The 19,396-nt window shown below is 42.8% G+C and overlaps 1 protein-coding gene across 1 annotated transcript in view; it reads right to left on the bottom strand.

Moving 5' to 3' along the window:
• Window positions 1-5,100: 5,100 nt before the first annotated feature.
• Window positions 5,101-19,396, bottom strand: part of Osbpl10 (oxysterol binding protein like 10) — a 192,123-nt gene continuing 177,827 nt past the window's right edge. Inside the window, exons 10-13 of the mRNA XM_033756928.1 lie at window positions 15,804-15,990; window positions 11,829-12,011; window positions 7,273-7,426; window positions 5,101-5,348 (exon numbers count right to left, since the gene is read on the bottom strand). Coding sequence (XP_033612819.1) covers window positions 5,304-5,348; window positions 7,273-7,426; window positions 11,829-12,011; window positions 15,804-15,990 — 569 coding nt within the window. The 3' untranslated portion in view covers window positions 5,101-5,303. The remainder of the gene's footprint in view (window positions 5,349-7,272; window positions 7,427-11,828; window positions 12,012-15,803; window positions 15,991-19,396) is intronic.

Here is a 19,396-nt window from a genome sequence, read left to right as displayed (position 1 = left end):
ACAACCTACAAAGATTGATCAACATCTGAACAGATCTCATAGTGATGACAATGGGTCAGTAATTTAAAACTACCCCTTCAAAAAATGAAAACAAACCAAATGCCTTCATTGGTGAATTCTGTCAAACATAACAAAGAATCAACATCAATCCTTCCCAAAACAATTTAGATTCCTAATTCATCCTGTAATGCCAATATCAAAGCCAGAAGATAACTAGTTCAAATAACCTTAAAATACTAGCAAAGCATACTCAACAGCATATTCGAGGATTATACACCATGGCAAAGTACAATTCCTGCAATGGTAGGGTGGTTCAATATATGGAAATGTAACATACTACACATTAACCAAATAAAAGAAAAAATACACAATCATTTCAACTGATGCAGAAAAAACATTTAACAATTCAACACCCTTTAATGATAAAAGGAATAGAAGCTGCATCAACATGATAGTTGAGATATAAAAAAACTGAAAGGCTGAAACATTTCCCATTAAATTTAGGAACAAAAGACTATTTGCTTTTGTCCCTTGTTTTACAATACTGGAAGTTCTAGCCAGATAATTGGGCAAGAACAAGAAATAAAAGGTGTTCAAACTAGAAAGGAAACTAATTCTTTTCTGGCAGATAATGTGAGCCATCTAGGAAATCCTAAATTCTGCATGCATGAGTGCACATAATCCTGTGAAGTTGCGAGATACAAAAAAATATAAACCATTGGTGGTTTTATAGTCATTAAAGGAACCAAAAATTCCACTTAATACCAAAAACAGTGAAATGTTAAGAAATAAGCTTAACCAAGGAGGTCAGCGACTTGTACACTTGAAACTAAAAAATACTGCTAAAAGAAATTCAGGAAGGCATGAATAAATGGAAAGGCATCTCATGTCTATAGGTTGGGAGACAGTATTGTGTTCATTTCAAAATACAACCCATAACAACCTAGTCACTGCAATTCCTAACCAAATCCCAGTAGTACTTTTAGAAATTCCACCCTAAAATTCATATGAGATCTCAAGGGGGCTCTGAATAGCCAGACTAATTTTCAGAAAAGTAAATTTTACAGTTCTTAATTTCATAATTTAGTAGAAAGCTAGAGTATTTAAAACTGTGATACAGGCATAAATATAGCCCATGGAATAGAATAGCAAACCCAGAAATTCTCGTGTATATGGCCCAATGATTATTAACAAAGATGTCATGATCCACTAGGAAAAAGTAAAAAACTGGGCAACTAAAATGAATAGATACTTCTCAGAAGGTACTAATGGCCAATAAAAGACATGAGAAAATTCTCAACATCTCTTGCCATCAGAGAAATTAAATTCAGATTCCATCTTTCTCAAAATAGAATGGCTTGTCATAAAATGCTGGCAAGGCTGTAGGGGAAAAGGCATCCTTTTACATTGTTGGAGTGTAAATGGGTACAGTCATTATGAAAATTATGGCAATTCCTCGATTAGAATTTCCATTTGACCTAGCTATTCACCTAAATATCTTCCCAAAAGAGGTGAAGACAAACTACAATGATATGTGCATATCCGTGTTTGTAGCAATTCATAATAGCTAAAGCTTGGAAGGGGTCATCAACAGATAAATGAAGAAAATGTACTTACATATATAATGGAATGCTACTCTGCTATAAAGAAGGATAAATTTAAGTCATTTATGGCAAAATGGATGTACCTTGAGACCATAATGTTAAGTGAAATCACACACAAGCTTAAATATCATGTAACATGAAACCCAAAGTATACATAATTTTTAAAAACAAAAAATAGGAAATAAAGTATTTGTAAATGGGAAGAGGATAGAGACAGAGGAGAGAAGGGAAAGGAAATATAAAGAATTAAGAGAAATATTAAGTTCATGTACCTACTCCCTAAGATGAACATAAACGTACTGCAGATACTATTAAGACCACCACTTTGATAAATTCTGCTGGAAAGATGATATCAACATGCAAATTAATGACACTGGCTATTACACAATATAAAATAACAAAATGGATCAAAGACTTCCATGTAAAACAAAAGTTTAGAAAATTAAGGCAAAAGCCTCATGACATTGGAGTTAGTAATGAATTCTTAATATATGATACCAAAAGCATAGGTGACAAAAAAATTAGACCATCAAAATTAAATACTTTTTGCCAGGTACAGTGGTGCATGCTACTTAGGCTGAGACAGCAGAAACACAACTTTGAATCTAACTTGGACAATTTAGCAATACTATACCTCAAAATTTTAAAAATTTAGAAGGGATTAGGAATACAGCTCAGTGGTGGAGCACTTGACTATTGTGTGTGAGGTCCTTAGTTCCAAAACAACAACTTGTGCATCAAAAGACACTGTTGAAAGCCAAAATGCAACCCATGGAATTACAGAAAATATTTACAAGCCATACATTTGATAAATGATTAATATCCATAATTTATATATTCTAAAATTCAACAAAAATCTTACTCAATGGGCAAAGGACTAATTATCAAGGAAATGCAAATCAAAACCAAAATGAGATACCACTTCATAGCCACTAGGATGATTATTTTTTGAAATAATGTTTAACAAGTGTTAGGGCTTGGAAAAATTGGACCCTTGTGCCTTGTCAGGGATGGGAGGGGTGGCTACAAAATGGTGAAGGCCACCTGCTTGAGAAATGGTATGGCAGTTCTTCAAAACTTACACAATCCAGTGATTCTACTTCTGAATATCTGCCTGAAAGAACTGAAAGCAAAGATTCGAACAGGTACTTTTACTCCCCCCGTAAGTAAATGGATAAATAAACTATGAATGGGTATTATTCAGCCTTAGATTCTGACACATGATACAACATGGATGAACCTTGCACATGTCATGCTAAGTGAGGTAAGCCAGAACCACAAGTGTAATTACACATATAGGAGGTACTCATCAAATTCATAGAGACAGCAGAATTGTGGCTGACAGGGATGGAGGAAGGATAAGAGAGGGAGTTATACAGTTTTAGGGAAGATATAAGAGTTCTAGAGGTCAGTAGTAAAGGCTTTACATTAATAGAAATATCCCATTAAAATGTAGTTAATTAGTAAAGTATGGTATATATTTTACTACAGTGAAATTATGAAAATTCAGCAAAAGTGAATGTTGAAAGAAAAATTCATAACATGGATTGACCTGAAAACAAAATGTTGGCTTAAATAAGCAAACTATAGTATGATTTGTACATCAAAAAAAACAGAAAGCCAAGCATGCTTATAAATACACAGTATGTATAGCCAAAAGGAGGGCAAGAAGGAAATACAACCATGTAGGGGAACAATCCCTTAAGGTGCTACACCTTTAGGTTTCATATGTAAGCAATGGTTTGTGCATGTTCAGTTATTCTTGGATTTTTACACATATTTAATATAAATATCCTAGTATGCAATACTTCACAATTTCATAAAGCAAAATAAACCCTGCCACACCTGAAAAGAAGAGCATTTTCCATGTTTTGCTTACCAAATGGTTCATGTTTCATAGACTAGACCACCACAGTGGACTCGTTTTCATTCATATTGATGATTCCCCTTCTCTCCACAGAATAGTATTTACACTTCACTCTTCTCAGAAATAAAATGGTTCCACTTTATTCACCCAGATGTTTTTTTCTGTTGTTATACTGGGGGTTGAACCCAGGGCCTTTGCACCCATTGATCTATATCCCCAACCCTTATGTTTTAAAACGGTCTTGCTAAGACACTAAGTTGCCCAGACTGGGCTCAGACTTTTGATTTTCCTCCCTCAGCCTCCCAGAGGGGTTATAGATGTGTGCCACTAGGCCTGACTTAACCCAGATGTTGTTACGACTATGGTCCCGAACAGGCTTACGTTATAACTTCTGGTAGTTAACTGCTCATGAAATACTCATTAATTGAATATTATGGGCTTATAAAAAACTACCCATAATTACATGGTAGATTTTTAAATGTGCTTAGATCACATTTGGATATACATAGAATATTCACATCAATGATGACAAGTATCTAAGAAAATTGAAGCTCCCTTATAGCCACCAATATATCAACTTTTGAATAAAACACACACAGACAGGTGTAGTATTTAATCGAAATATATTTGTCTAATATCTACAAAGTGTGAACAACTGTTCTTAAGAAAGCAGACAAAAGGCACAAAATTAGTCTTACTACAGAGAAGCATTCATGCTACTGGATTTTATAAATATTGGAGTGGCACAGTAAAAAATTAAGCATTCAGCAAAAAAAAAAAAGAAAAATTTCCTTTGCTGTTTGTTTTGGTCATGTCTATGACTCATTTGTAAAGGCCAAGGGCTGAAATTCAACTGAAACCATAGAACACTTATGCAGGCATGACATATCTTTTAATCACAGTGGCTTTCTTGCAAAGTTTGGGTCAAACCATAAAGGTGCACTTAACAAAAATCTACAGGAAATTCCCTTTCCCCAAACTAAATACAAGATTGAGGTGTGGTTGTGCATATTTTATATGCATGCATGTATTTAATTTCTAAAGCCCTTTTTCTCATCATAAAAGTAGTGAAATCACTGTATGATTTGTTTTTTCTGCTGTTAAGGAAGCAGCTTCTGAAAAATGTATGACTGGTGCTTTGTGCATAAGAAATCATCAGAAAGATGGGGAAAAAGTCCCAGTGAAGCCTGGTTCTAGGTTCTGCCAGAGGAGTTCCATCCTGGAAGGCTCTGGCATTAAATCTCCATCAGCTTCCTATGCACCCTTGTCATTCAGCAGGGGAGGAGTTTACCTTTCTTGGGTGTAGACAAAACACCAAAATAGAGAGGTGAAAATCACAATAGTTATGAAATTATTGCCACCCATACTTCTACCAGCAGTGAGCCACTTTCTGCTACAGGAAAGTCAACTGAGCCATGCCAATTTAACCCTCATTTTGACAGGAGTAGACTAAGTGAAAACATCTTTTAAGTGCAAAACATTTTTTGGCAAAGTGAAAAATAGAAAACTTCAAACCTCATTGATAAAAACGAGCTCATGATTACCCCCTTCAAACCTTGGTGAATGCAGTATTTACACGTGTAGTAATACTTAACAGATGTATACATAGTGCACGTGTGAACATATACAGTGTCACATGTGCCCCAAATGGCTCTTGAATAAATTCAGTCTTCTAGCAGAGTTTGGGGTCTGCTTTTCACAGTATATAATTTCTCTGAAACCATTTCTTAGATGCTAACAGGAATTCTCAATGCCAATAGAACCTTGATACTGTACCACTTTAATTCCTACAAAAACTGGGCTCTTTAGGAAAGCTCCTCACCATCACCCCATCAGTATGCCTTCCAGAGGGGGTTGAAGTATACCCAGCCATCACCCTGAAAAAGAAGGAAAAAGGCATTACAGGAGAACTCGGTAGGGAAAACAAGAAGTCGGGACAGGTCCCCCAGCCTCTGATGCACCAAGGTAATACAGTGGACACTCGGGACTTCCACTGACCTGTGTGCGCCTGCCTTGTTCCCACTGCTCTCTACCCAAACCAAGCCAGTAGTCTCACTACCCTTTCTCTGCCTCGCTTACTTCAGAGCCCAGATGATCTATCTTAGCATCTCAGAAGGAAATCCCATGAAATGACTACAGCAAAAGGGAGTTTTTTGTTGATTTACATCAAGATTTCTTGGCAAAAAAGCACTGAGACAGTCGGACAAGAGAAAGAGTGAATGAATAAACAGGAAAGGAAAAGTAAGGGAGCACAGGTGTGGAAGTTGCCCAAAGCAGGAATTTAACAGCTCACTAGCCTGGAGGGGAACACCCACCTAGACTCACTGCAGAAGACAGTACTCACAAAAAGATCAGCACACAAAACACCACCACCCATCAATCATCAAGTAAGAAAAAGCCAAGAATCAAAATGGTATATACAACCTGGTGCTAAAATTAGAAAGGGATATATTAAAAGTGGTAACCAGTGTAGTGTTGGGATGATTTTTAGTTTTACATGACCCCAAGCCTTCTGTTAAGTGAACAAATTGGCTTTTATTAAACTTAAGGAAAAGAGTTATGTTTTTTGTTATCCTTTAATGCATGAGTTCCCTCCAAAGTGAAGCAAACTAGTGGTTTCCAAGAGCTAGGAGCTACCTCACAAAAGGATCCTTCAAGGACAAGGGTCCCTCATGGGGTTCCCACAGTGACCCTTAAAGGCAGAGTCTCCCCAAGTGGCCTTCCTGTTGGAACCAGAGTCCAGCCTCAAAGGTCCTTACTTGGGGGAACATCAGTGGCTTCCTGTACTAATCATAGGTCCACCTACAAAGTACTTTGTTGCCCAACTTACCCACAGACATGTGTTAAGGCCAGTGGAGGTGAACCTATGGCATGTGTGCCACAGCCAGCTGTTACCACTGAAAGTTCTAAAAGGTTCACCATCACTCATCTAGGCAGAAAGATTCTTGTGGCAGAAAGCAGAGATTAACAGCACCTGAGCTAAACAGAGCCCCATGGTTTCATTTTGTTTGGCTCCTGGTATTAAAGACTAGCACTTCTGCCCCATTCCTCACTGGCCTGCTTCTCTGCATTATAGAGCTCCTGAGGCCTGTCTTACAAACTGTGGGCCTACATTTTCATGCCTGTCCCCAGTATGCTTCCCAATTACTCCATTGGCAATTTCTAGGGCATAAGAGTCTCCACTGGCACACAGTGCCTCGCCCACTTGGCCAATGGAAAAGCTCATATGGATATCACTTCTGCCTTCCGATATCACTTTACTAGGTGACAGTTGCATTTCAGGCAAGGGACCCACACTAGGTCTGCCCTCAGATGTCCAGCCCATGTGACCCAGAAGAGATAAAGCCCTGGGAAGTAATTCTCCAGCATGAGGGTCTCAACCCACCCAGGTGCAGAGGCAAGCATAAGGCGCTTCACACCTAATTTGTATGGGTGGTAAATAGGGATTGTGGCATTCCTAAACAGAACAGTATCCAGGTCAGCAGTCCCATTCCCGTCCTTCCCCGGCAGGCTAATGGGACTTTCTGGTTTGAGGGTACAGTGGGGAAGTGTCAGTTGCTCAGTTCTGCCTTTCAGGTAGTTTTAGGCCTCAAGATATCATCACAGATGTTGTAGAAAAGTTGTCATGAATTCTGTCCAAAGCTGGAGCCAGAGCCAAGCTATCCCCAGTTCATTCCAGGACCTTCTTTATCTTTCCTATCCCCACTTATCCAAACTGCTTGGGTGCAAAGAAAAATCTGTCTGCCCCTCACTTGATGCAAACTCTCTTGAGCAGAAGAGCCCAGTATCAGGTGTGGTTACCTCCTGGATAAAATATTTTGGTCGCCATGCTGTGCAGAGGCTGTCCCGCTTCCGTTCCTCTATCCGTTGCTTCTCTTCCAGCTGTCGCTTCTGCTCAGTGGCTGCATCGATGTCCCCTAGGTGCAAGTATCGAGTCACCTCCTGCCAGAGATTCCTGAGAATGCAGAGTACAAACGATCAGGCAGGGCTAGGGACTGTAGGATGATGCAGTGACCAGAGCAAGGAACAGGGATCCAGACAAGCTCTCTCTGGGGTAACTCAAAGCCTCAAGAGCATTTGGACCCAGGGTACCTGCCCACACTTTCTACATGTCCCGAGAAACACACCTTTCTCTGGGCTCTGAGCTTCTGAAGATCAAATCTCCCATAACAATATAAGGCAGTATAATGCTACTACCACCAACAGCAGTGACAGCAAGCATTTACATGGTGTGTACCATACACTTCTCTAAGCATTTCACATATATAAGTTCATTTAACCCTCACAAGCCAGTGATAGAGATGATACATCATCATCATCCCCATTTTACAGAGAAAGTTAACATCCATATAAGCTTAAGTGATAGAGCTGGTAAATATGAACAACATCCACTTTCCCACAAAGTAACCTAAAGAAAAAGATTGACTCTGGTGCATGCATGCATGCACGCGTGTGTGCGTGTGTGTGTGTGTATGTGTGTTGGGGGCGATTATGGTGCAGGACTTGTCAACTCCCCCAACATGTACTCAAAGAGCTACTTCTCTGCCTTGTTCCCTCAGCAAAGAGGCAGTCAAGACTGGCTTGCATCTACCATGCAGCTATGCAGTTTTTCTCCTCAGGACTTCCCAGGGACCCACCTCGACTCAGAGCAATACGTTGTTCTAGGGCGTGAGGAAAAAACAACGGTTAAGTAGGACACTATCAGCCATCTGCTGCTTCACTTCAGTACACCAGAAGCCATGATTTCACACAAAAGGAGCTATCAGAATATTCAATAGAGCAGATGCCCTCCCTCATTGACAGGATGCCCTGCACCCAGGTCAAGGAAAGGCTCATTAGCTACATCTCCTCTGAGGATGCTCTGGTCCCTTTCAACAGTGAGGGCTTAGCATGGTAGAGATGCTGGACTGCTGTGGCCTCATTGGGCCCAGGAAGGGCAATGGGTCTCCGGTCTCCAGCAAAGCAGCGACAGCAAGCAGCTCCTTCAGAGGAGAGTTTGTGCTAAGGGTGGGCTGAGAATCACTCTCTGGCTGCAAACTTCCCTTCCCACCAGCCTCAGCACATATCCTGTTAAAGAGAGACCAGAGGAGCACAATGCTGTGGAGCTAGTACATAAAACCAGGTCTGACTGGCCTCACAGCTCTTGCTATTTCTGTTATGTCCTAGTATACTATGTAAGAGGTAAGACTCCATCCACAGATAAATGGATAAAGAAAATGTAGCACACATCCACAATGCAATACTCTTCAGTCACAGAAGAGTGAAATCCTGTCATCTGCAACAACATGAATGAACCTGGAGGACATTATTTTATGCCACATCAGGCAGATACAGAAAGATAAGTAATGTGTTTTCTCTCATGTGGAAGTGTACAAAGTTGAATTCATAGGACAGAGTAGAATAGTGGTCATCACAGACTAGGAAGTGGTAGGGGACAGAGGGAGTTGGATAATGGATATCAAAATACAGTTTAACAAGATGAATATATTCTAACATTCTATAGCATAGTAGGGTGATATGTTCTACAATTTATATATTTTATAAAGACCTAGAAGAGAGAAGTTAGAAGGTTCCAAACATAAAGAAATGATAGCTACTTAAGAAGATGGAAAGGCTAATTACCCTGATTTGGTCTTACGTGTTGTACACATGTAATAAATGACCACACTGTACCCCATAAATACATACAATAATGCAAAGGCACTGGACTGGGAATGTAGCTGGCCTAGCATGCATGAGAACTATACCCATCAGAGGGAGGGAGGGAGGGAGGGAGAGTGCGGGGAGAAGTGGGAAAGGAAGGACAGATGGACAGATGGGCAGACTACCCAAGATAAGGAAGTGAGGTAAGGAATCAATGAGGGGATGGGTTTTGGCTCAAACCCAGCCTTTCTCACACCCCTCATGCTGAGGGAGATGGGGGCACAAGGGCAGCCAAGGTAGGTATTACTGTCTGGAGAGGACTTTCGTGAGAAGTCCCATGATGCAGCAGTGGCTCAAGATTAAAATGTAGAGACCCCCAAGGACAGCAGAGCAAGGCCTGCCCTACAGACAAAGGGCTCCACGCAGACAGACACAAGGACCCAACGAAGAGTCACCTGAGTGTGAGGAGGACGGTGAGTGGGGAAGGGATCACCTGGGGACAGCTCTACACACTGCCAAAAGGCAGGACAGTAAGAAGGCTTCAGGAAGGGAAGGGAGAAGGCGAGGGAAGAAACACAAAAGGAAGTCCTCGCTGAGCAGAGCGCCAACACGGTGAAGGGCAAGGAGGTGGCACAGGCACGGCTGAGGCTGCTGTTACTGGATACCTGCTCTGTGGCCTTTTACCTCTGTGGCCCTGAAGGTCCTGGCCAAGGCGGGACCCCTGCTCAGACCACACTTTGGGCATCAAGAACAGACATACAAGTGTGGACAGACAGTGGAACATCTTCAGTCCGCCCCTAACAGGGGAGGCCTCACCAGGGCTGGCACCACCATGATGGCCAAGACAGCTGGTCTAAGCACTGATCCACTCAGCCAAGCTGATTGTCCCTCCTTTAGCCCTGCGGAGCAGGACTCCACAGTCCAGGGCAGGCAGTAGAGACAGTGGGTGCAAGTACTCTGACAAGCAAAGGAGCCCTGGGACCAGCCCTTCTCCCTCAAGGCTGTGTCCTCCACAGGGAGCAGGGTGGCTTGGTCCCATCTCTCCACAGGTCAGCTCCACTGTCCTATAAAGTGCACATAGACAAAACAAGGCAACACCCTTCCTCTCTTGGTCTGGAACCCAACCTCATCCCTGCTCTGGGCTGAATTCTGTGTCTACATGGGCTGAGGCAACAGCTAAGCTACTCTAATATCCTTGGAAGAATAGTGGCAGTCCTCAGAGTTCTGTTCTCAATGGCCAGCCAGGAAACAAGCCATGGTACAGTGGGAACCACAGGATTCCTAGATCTGAGAAAGCTCATCAGAGGCAGTATGGCCAGGGGTGGGTTTCTTTCCTCATTCGCACCTTTCCCTTTTCCTGCTACAACCACCCAATACACTGGGATTAAAAAAGACAGTTGGAAGAGTTTGTGGCCTCCATCCGGACAAAGAAGTTACAGTCACTGTCCTTGAAAAAATAACAAGAAAGAGCGTACTAATCCTACCTCAAAGCTAAGGTTCCAGGGATGAAGCTCTGTTTTTAATAAACTCAGTGATAATATGTTATTTAGCCATGCTGTTGTATGCCTGTTTTGTTTCCATTTAATAAGCACTTCTTCTCTTTGGGTATAAACTCTTCTAGTAATAGCAAATTTTTTGTAGACTAATTTGAAACTTACATTATAACACTATAAAGAGCAGCATAACTTTCAGATTACAGCAGGGTCGGACAAACCTCTGCAAAGAGCCAGATCATAAACACTTTAGGCTTTGCAGGTCATATGGTCTTGGTTACAACTACTTCATCCCTGTAGCAGGAAGACAGCCATAAACCATGTACAACTGTCAATAATGATGGCTCCGTTCCCCCAAAAACTTTATTTACAGAATCAGCCATGGGATGATGGCATAGACTGAAAAATCAAAACGGCACATTCCGAGAAAATTCTGCTTGTGTACCTGCATAAAAACATCACTGAAAAAAAATGTTATACTGGGTAGCTGCATAATATTCATTTCACAGGGTAGCTATTCCAAATGTCGGGAAGTTAGGTGATTTCTTTCTCATTCCTTTGCTGTTTAGGTTATTTATTTTGTTGCTAAGTTTTTTTTTGGGGGGGGTACCAGAGTTCAAACTCGAGACTATGCTTTCAAGGCAGGCAGCGGCACCACTGAGCTAAATGCCTGGCCCTAAATTTTTATTTTGTAAGGAAAAAAAAAAAACTGTACTTAAAATCTTCTATGAATTTAAGAATTTTCCCTCAGAATAGATTCTGAGAAGTAAAATATAAGAACTCACAAGTTTGAAGCTACTGACCCATGCAGATGAATTACATCCACCCCTCCTGGGAGGACAGGGGATACAGTCAATTGTACCACACCCTTGCCAGCACTAAGTTGTTTTTGGCTTATGTTTTAAATAACCCTGCTAATCTGGTAAGGAAACAAAAAAGTATTTCATTGCAGCAACTCATCAGCTGAGCTGACCAACTTTTCAGTTTGTGCATTAAAAGTCTGCTATGGACTATCTTCACTGTCTGCTCCAAACTGCAGAGCAACCCAAGTGACAGCTAAATGGCCCTACTACTAAGCAAGATTGGGGGTGGAGGTGGAGTTCAAATGGTGAAAGAAGCTAGAAAGCGATTCCCACCCGTGTCCAGTAGCTGCACTTTCAAAGGTTCTGCTCTATCCTGCAAAGCTGCGAAGCTGAGGGAGGAACACAGGCCAATTCCTACCTGGACTCCATGGGCCCCTGCTTCTCCAGAGGCCTGATCCTCTTCGGGTACACTGGCAGGGTGGTTGTGTCTATGACTTTGGTTTCTCCATTGCTGTAGGTGAACTCCAAGATACCGTTCCACTCCCCATGGGCTTTACAGACAATAGTGTTGGTCGGATTGTGCTTTACTTCGGCTGTGACCCTGAATTAATAAATGAGTCAAAAGGAAAACGCCTTCAGAGGGCACTTGTATTTAGAGAATTTTCTTAGGGGGACTGGGGAAGGAGGAACTGTTTTCGCAGTTTGGCCTGAAGACTAACTTTTAAAACATAATCTAATACTGTTGGTCAGAAAAAGTGGAAATATTGGTGAAATCTAAATAAAGTCTGTAGATTAGTTAATAGTAATGGAGCAATATTTCTTATTTTGCAAAATGTTCACAAATGATTATGTAAGATGTCATCTCTACAATGGAAATGAAGCAATCTGGGAAAAACAAAATATACTCTCTTTTCCCCAAAATAGCATCTAATATCCACTATCACCATTCCTATTCAACATACTACTCAAAACATTAGCAAGAGAAATCAATTAAGAAAAAGAAATAAAATGAGTATGTACAGGAAAGAAGAAGTCAAATTATTATTTGCAGGTGACAGGATTCCCTACACAGGAGAACCCCCCCCAAAATCCACCCAAAGACTTCCGGAATAAATAACCAAATTAAAAAATGTAGCAGGATACAAAAATCAACACACAAAAATCAATAGTGTTCCTCTACACCAATAATGAAACGCTGAGAATGAAAGTAGGAAAACAAGATCATTTACAAAAGTAACAAGAAAAATTAAATATTTAGAAATTAACCTAACCAAGGAAGTGAAAGACTTCTACAATGAAAACTACAGTACTTCAATAAAGGAAATTGAAGAGGTCATCAGAAAATGGAAAGCTATTCCTTGTTCCCGGATAGCCAGAACCAATATACTTAAAAAGACTATATATATATATATTTTTTTAATGCAATTGCATTTAATACAAATAGCAACAGCATTCTTCAAAGAACTAGAGAAAACAATTGTAAAATTTATATGGAACCAGAAGAGACCAAGAATAACAAAAGCAATCCTGGGTAACAAGTACTAAATGAGAGACATCACAATTCTAGACTTGCAGTTGTATTACAAAGCTTCAGTAGCATGATACTGGCACAAAAATAGACCTAGGGATCAAAGGAACATAAATGAGGATGTGGAAACAACCTCAGGCACATTCAACTATTTGATCTTTGACAAAGGGGACAAACATATACCCTGGAGGAAAGACAGCCTCTTTAATAAATGGCACTGGGAAAACTCACCATGTACTAAATAAACTAAAATCAAAATGGACCAAAGATCTGTTAGACAGCAGTTAACCTGCTGGAAGATGAAACAGGTAAAACCCTTAAAGTCATAGATGTGGAAAAGGACTTTCTGAACAGAAGCCTGGCTGTACAGGAAACAGTAATCAACAAATGGGATCATATCGAATTAAAAAGCTTCTGCACAGTAAAAGAAACAACCAACAGAGTGAAGAGACAACCTATAGAATGAAAAAAAAATTTCCAGCTATTCTTCAGAGGACTAATATCTACCAGACACCCTCCAGAAAATAAAAGACCCAACTAAAAAAAGAAAGAAAAATGGGCAAGTGACAGGAAGAAGTACAAAGAGCCAATGGAAAAAAAACACAAAACAAAAACCACTGTACATTGCTGGCCATAAAGAAATGCAAATTAAAACAACACTCAGATTCCATCTCACCCCAGGAAGAATGGTCATCATCAAGAAATCATTAACAACAAATGCTGGTGAGGCTGCAGGGAAAAATGAACCCTTCCACACTGCTGATAAGAATGTAAACTAGTACAACCACTATGGAATTCAGTATGGAGATTTCGCAAATAACTAAAATTGGAAATTCCACTTGACCCAAGTATGCCCCTTCTAAGCATCTTCTTGAAAGAGTTAAAGACATCATCCTACAGCGAGCAATACATGCATACTCATGTTTGTAGCAGCGCAATTCATAACAGCTAAATCTTGGAAGCAGCCTATATGTCCATCAACAGATAAAGAAAATACAGTATTTATACATAATGGAGAATTATTCTGCCACAAAGAAAGCTAAACAAGTCATCTGTAGAAAAATGGAGACCATAATGTTAAATGAAATAAATCAGACACATAAGCTTAAATATCACATGGTTTCTCTCAGACGAGAAACCAAAATATAAACAAAAAGCAAAATAGAAGATAGTAATAGGAAATAGATCTTTTTCAAGTGGGAATGGAATCAAGTGATAGAGGGGAGAGGAAAAGGGGAGGAAGGGGATGAAAAATAATCAAGGTGTGTACTGTACATGTACCAAGTCCACAGAAGAAATGTAAACATGTACTGCAACATGTACTAAAAACAAACATTCAATGTAAGGGGATGAAAAATAATCAAGGTGTGTACTGTACATGTACCAAGTCCACAGAAGAAATGTAAACATGTACTGCAACATGTACTAAAAACAACAACATTCAATGGTGATACATTTTAACCACACACACACACATACACACACACAGGAGTACAGGGAGAGCTTTTGCATCCTTAAACAAGGGCAAGTTTGAAGGTGAGTCAAATGGGGCTGCTCGCAATCCCAGGAGAACTCACCCTGGAGGCAGGCAGCCCCTCCTGGACATCCATGTGTGCCCTCACTGATAGGTAAGCAAAGCCCCACTGCAGCCTCGTGCCACAGCAGTAGCTGAGGGGTGACCTTCAGCCTCTCTGTAAAAGGGCCTCTGCGGACGTTAGTACCTCTCTCTCCCTGTCTGAGGGTCTCTCCCAGGTCTCTACGCCTGTCTAAGCACAAGCAGATGCCCAGCTGCTTTCTCTGTAGTCTGGGCCACAGAGTAGAAATCCGAAGCTGCTCTAAAGCAGACAAGGATAGGAACTAAGCTCCTCTTTATACTGTGGCCCTGCTCAGGATGGATTTAGATTGCAGATCCAGGCTTGGAAGCTATTTCCCGAGCCTGACAACCGTCCTCACTCCTGAGCAGCAGGAGGACGGTGCACTAGGTGCTGGCGCGAGGTCAACAGCTGACCCTCCTGACGGAAACACCACCTCTCTATCCTTCGGCTAACTTCTGTGCATTTCCACGACCAGCACGTTTTCACTGAGCCTGAAGCTGAGAAGAGCTACACACAGTCGGCTCTTGAGTGCAGAGTGTGCTGGCTCCAGCAGCCACTGATGGAAACTTCGGGCTTCCGACTGTTAGCACCAATGCAGTTCAAGGAAAAGGGGCAAAGATGGAGGTTTGCTTATGCAGTGGGTCTGAAGCAGTGCATAGCTAGAGCCACGAAAACAACTCGTGTCCTCAAACAGCACATGTCTCCTGCAGTTTAAGCTTCTTAAAGGAAAGAAATGGTCCCATCTCATAGACACAAAATACAGAATCCAGGAGAGTTAACTGGGGAGCCACTAGTCATGTCCAGGCTCACACCGCAAATCATGTCAGAGCAGAGAAACAGGCTGTGGCCACAGAAGGGAGTTTACTGTAACAAAGAGAAGCACCTTTGATTTCACCGAAGAGTCCAAAAACTGCCCTGTGAAGTGGGGAAATGAGGTGCTTCTTCTGAAAAAGAAGAAAAAAAAAGGTGCACACCCTGTAATCCTAGGATTCTGGGAAGCTGAGGCAGGAGGATAACTAGTTCAAGCCCAGCCTGGGCAACTTAGCAAGACCGTGTCTCTAAACAAAAAGTGAGAAAAGGCCTAGAAATGTAGATTAACACAAAGCCCCGGATTCAATCCCTAATGCCAGGGGAGTTGGGGGCAGAGGAGTCCTATTAACTTTATTTTGATTTCCAACTAATTCCACCACAGAACTTGAGCTTCTGGTGAAGAAAAGAAACCCAGCGCATTGTGGTAAGACAAAGCCAGCACCACCCTGGCCACCCCTACCTGTGGACTTTTCCTCCGTAGAAGGGTTTTGTGTGGAATATCACCGTTGCCGAGTACCCGGTCTTGGCGCAGTTGATGCTGACTTTTCCTCCGAGCTCCACCCATGGGATGGTGAGGATGGACCGGGCATAGGCACTGGGCAGGGTGAAGACATACTCCTCCCCGTGCTCCAAGAGCTTCAGCACACCTCCAGGGAGAGAAGAGGAAAAGTCAGACAGACAGACAGACACACACCACACACACACACACACACACACACACACACACACGAAAAGGACAATAGGGGGCCAGGAGACTCAGAGACCAGAACCGGAAGAGGCCTGGCAGTAGATAGAGAGCACGCCTCTTACCTCCACGGGGGGTCAGCCACCCACTCGCATGTGCTCAGCCTGGCACAGCACAGGACACTGAGATGAGGACATGAACCAGACCCGAATTCTACCCTCAGGGAGCACAGGAGAGTGGTGGATGCTAACCAATCACTGGTTGGCCTGGAAAGGCAGTCTTTCACGAGGAAGGGACACTGCACTTGGAAAGGTGTAGAGGAAAAGAGCACACTCTCGCTGGGAAAGCAACTGATTGCATGTTATGTGAACACACGATGACCATGACGCCTTATACCAGACAGACTGACATCAGAACAAACGAGCCGCCTCCCAGTCCCCGTGGCAGCTGACCACAGCTCTCATGAACCAACTGACCCACTGTCGTAAAAGGGAAGTTCCAGGCCATCTCGCACTCTTAGGCACTTGTCTCTCCTCCAACACCTCGGAAAGGCCCAGGTGTCCCCGGAAGCCCGGTGCTCTCCATGCATGTAGGGAGGCCTGCTATGTTTGTGAGGAGACCCACACAGGAGGGTTTCCATCCCATGGCCTCCGATCAGAACCCTGGCAGGAGAATAGTCAAGTCTGACGTAGCTTTTTATGTCAAAGCCTACTTTGCCTCTCACTTCCTCACACTCGGTTGCTTCACAAGATGAGCTGGAGCACGCAGGAAAACTGTAGCCAGTGTCACGCAGACATGAGGTCAACAGCCAAGAAGAACCAGAGGCAAAGTGAAAGGAGAAATCACCCAGGATGTCCTTCTTGGCTTTGGTTCTATTCTCAAGTTCCCTGGACCTTCAGGTGCCAGCCACATCCTTGCGGCTGCTGGGGGCAGCAGGAGAGGACCCTGGAACTCTAGGGATGGCCAGCAGTCAGCCTGCCTTCAAGGCCAGAGTGGAGATGCACAACGCCTACCCAGGGCTAATGGATTTGACTTGGTGGTAACATCCTTCTCACGGACCACCAAGTCTCACCGGCCCCACAACCTCACCCTGTCCGTGGTTAGCCTTCTCGTCCTTAACTGGAATATCAGCAGGCTCCCACCCATTCGCACACCTTGCCAGTCGTCAGAGCAGCAGTGCACACAACCAGGATCTCTGCGTGTGAAGTCTGCCAGCCTTGTTTACAAGCAGAAATTTCATGTAGCTGAGATTCCTTACAATGCTTTTTCATGAAAGAACATGTCAGACATGAATGACACCGGGGAGGGTCATTCCAGGTTCTGTCACTCATCAGCCTGGCAATCTTAACTTCTCCGTGCCTCAGTTTCCTCATCTGTGATACATGGATAATGGTAAGTGGCAGAAAGTGATTCTAAAAGAGCCCACAGATTCTAAGAGAGCCCAAGCCTCCATCCCGCACAGTGCCAGAACCCTGAAGGTTTATATCCTAATTATTCCTTCCTCTCTGGGGAGATTCTTAACAATGGCATGGCCATTTGGCAATACAGAGCAAATCCCAAAGTCTGGGGGTGGGCTATGCGTGGGGGGAATGGGTGAGATTTTTTTTAATGTAATGCTTTGTGCATAAGCAATAGCATCTTCTTCCTGTTCCTCTATAGAAAATTTTCTTTCAAATCTTGGAGAAATTTCCCTCACAACCCCAAAGTCAGTGAGCCCCAAAGCTAAACTGTTTCAAGGGCACTAGTAAAATCACATTCCTTTGGCTCTTTTCTGAAAGATCTCTCAATGTGTGTACATTCATTAAACTACCTGTGATTATGCCTTCTCAGTACTTTTGCAGACTGTTAGAAAAAAAAAATCTTTCCTTAACAAGAATAAATGGCTATATTAAAATCAGACTTACAAATGGGACTGCAAATGAAAGTTACCTCTTCACTCTGCCTGAGAGCTGAGAGAAGTGAAAAACACCAAATAATCAATCATGCTGTGGTGACTCTCAAGCTGGGAGACTTTCACCTGACGTTCCACAAACTGATGTACCAGTGAACATTTGGCAAAGCATTAAGATTTTCAAACAGAAAAATTTAAAATAATTTCATATCTGACTGCAGTCACAGCAACCAAAATATTCCAACAGGATACTGACTGAGACATGTGTACAGGGCCCAGGGCGATCCTAAACCCCTAAACCCCATGCAGACACATTCTTTCCCACCAGCATGGACTTCACGGGGCGGGGGGTTTCATTCCAGTGTTGGGGGGAAGCCACTTGTGAGAGCAGCTGAAGGCAGCTCAGCAGGGGCTCAGCATAGCTGAGCTAAAGAACCAAGGCTTCCAGGTTCTGTGAACACTGCTGAACAGGGACCTAGCGGCTCAGCCTGCAGATGCCCACTGGGTAACTGGAAGCAAGACAAAGCTGGGCATCTCTGCCTTCATAGTCTATGTTTCCGTTATTACTTTAAACCTCTGGGTCAGATCCCTGCTCAGCTTTGCACTAGGCATGTCTGCGCAGGCACTAGGACTGTCTTGTAATATAAGGTCTATTAACCCTAAATCTACCTAGCCTGTCTCACCTCTTCAAAACTGAGACCACCAGGTAACAGTCACTCATTTTCAGGATTTGTAGGGATAGCCAACTGCCAGCTTTTACCACAGCCAGTTCCAGAGACCCTGGAGCAATGCCTAAAAGTTTTCGTTGCCCTAAATGTGCTGCTACCTCAGATTCCAGGAAAAGCAGAGCCGAGCAGACCACACCATGATGAGGTGCCCACCCCAGCAGAAACAATTACCCCATGACAAGAACTGAGCCCCGCTCCATGATATCATGGGACCCAAACTGACCCTCTTAAGCAATGATGACTCTCCCAGAGCTCTCGAGATGGCTCTCCTGCGATATGAATCAACCAGACCAAAGCTAGTCTACAAGCACCTATGCTGGGCAACCCCAATGCTTGTCTTTGTTCCGCTTTTCTATAATGGCCCTAAAGCTTCTGCCAGTCCCTTGAAGACAGATCTTGAACTTTTCCGGACTTTCTAGCAGGGCCATGCTGACAAGCTCCTTTGCTACCCTGCAGCATTACTCATCTTCTTGACTGTTGTTTTGTTTGTTTGTTTGAGTCTGTGACAGGGTCTCCATATGTAGCCCTAGCTCGCCTTAAACTCACAATCCTCCTGCCTCAACTTCCTGCGTGTGGGGATTATAGGCGTGCACCACCATGCCTGTCTTGACTGGCGTTATGGGACAGGTAGCTGAGCCTACTCTGCTGGGACCCCTGGACCTAGGGCTTTTTCCCTAAAACTCTAGTAACAGTCTTTTTTTTTTTTTTTTTTTTTGGAAGGGGTCCTCTTCTTTACCGGGGCTTGCCCT

This window comes from Fukomys damarensis, unplaced genomic scaffold, assembly GCF_012274545.1.
Source record: "Fukomys damarensis isolate Sample0158 unplaced genomic scaffold, DMR_v1.0_HiC HiC_scaffold_28, whole genome shotgun sequence".
NCBI classification, from domain to species: Eukaryota; Metazoa; Chordata; class Mammalia; order Rodentia; family Bathyergidae; genus Fukomys; species Fukomys damarensis.
This window is presented reverse-complemented; position numbering and strand designations above follow the sequence as displayed.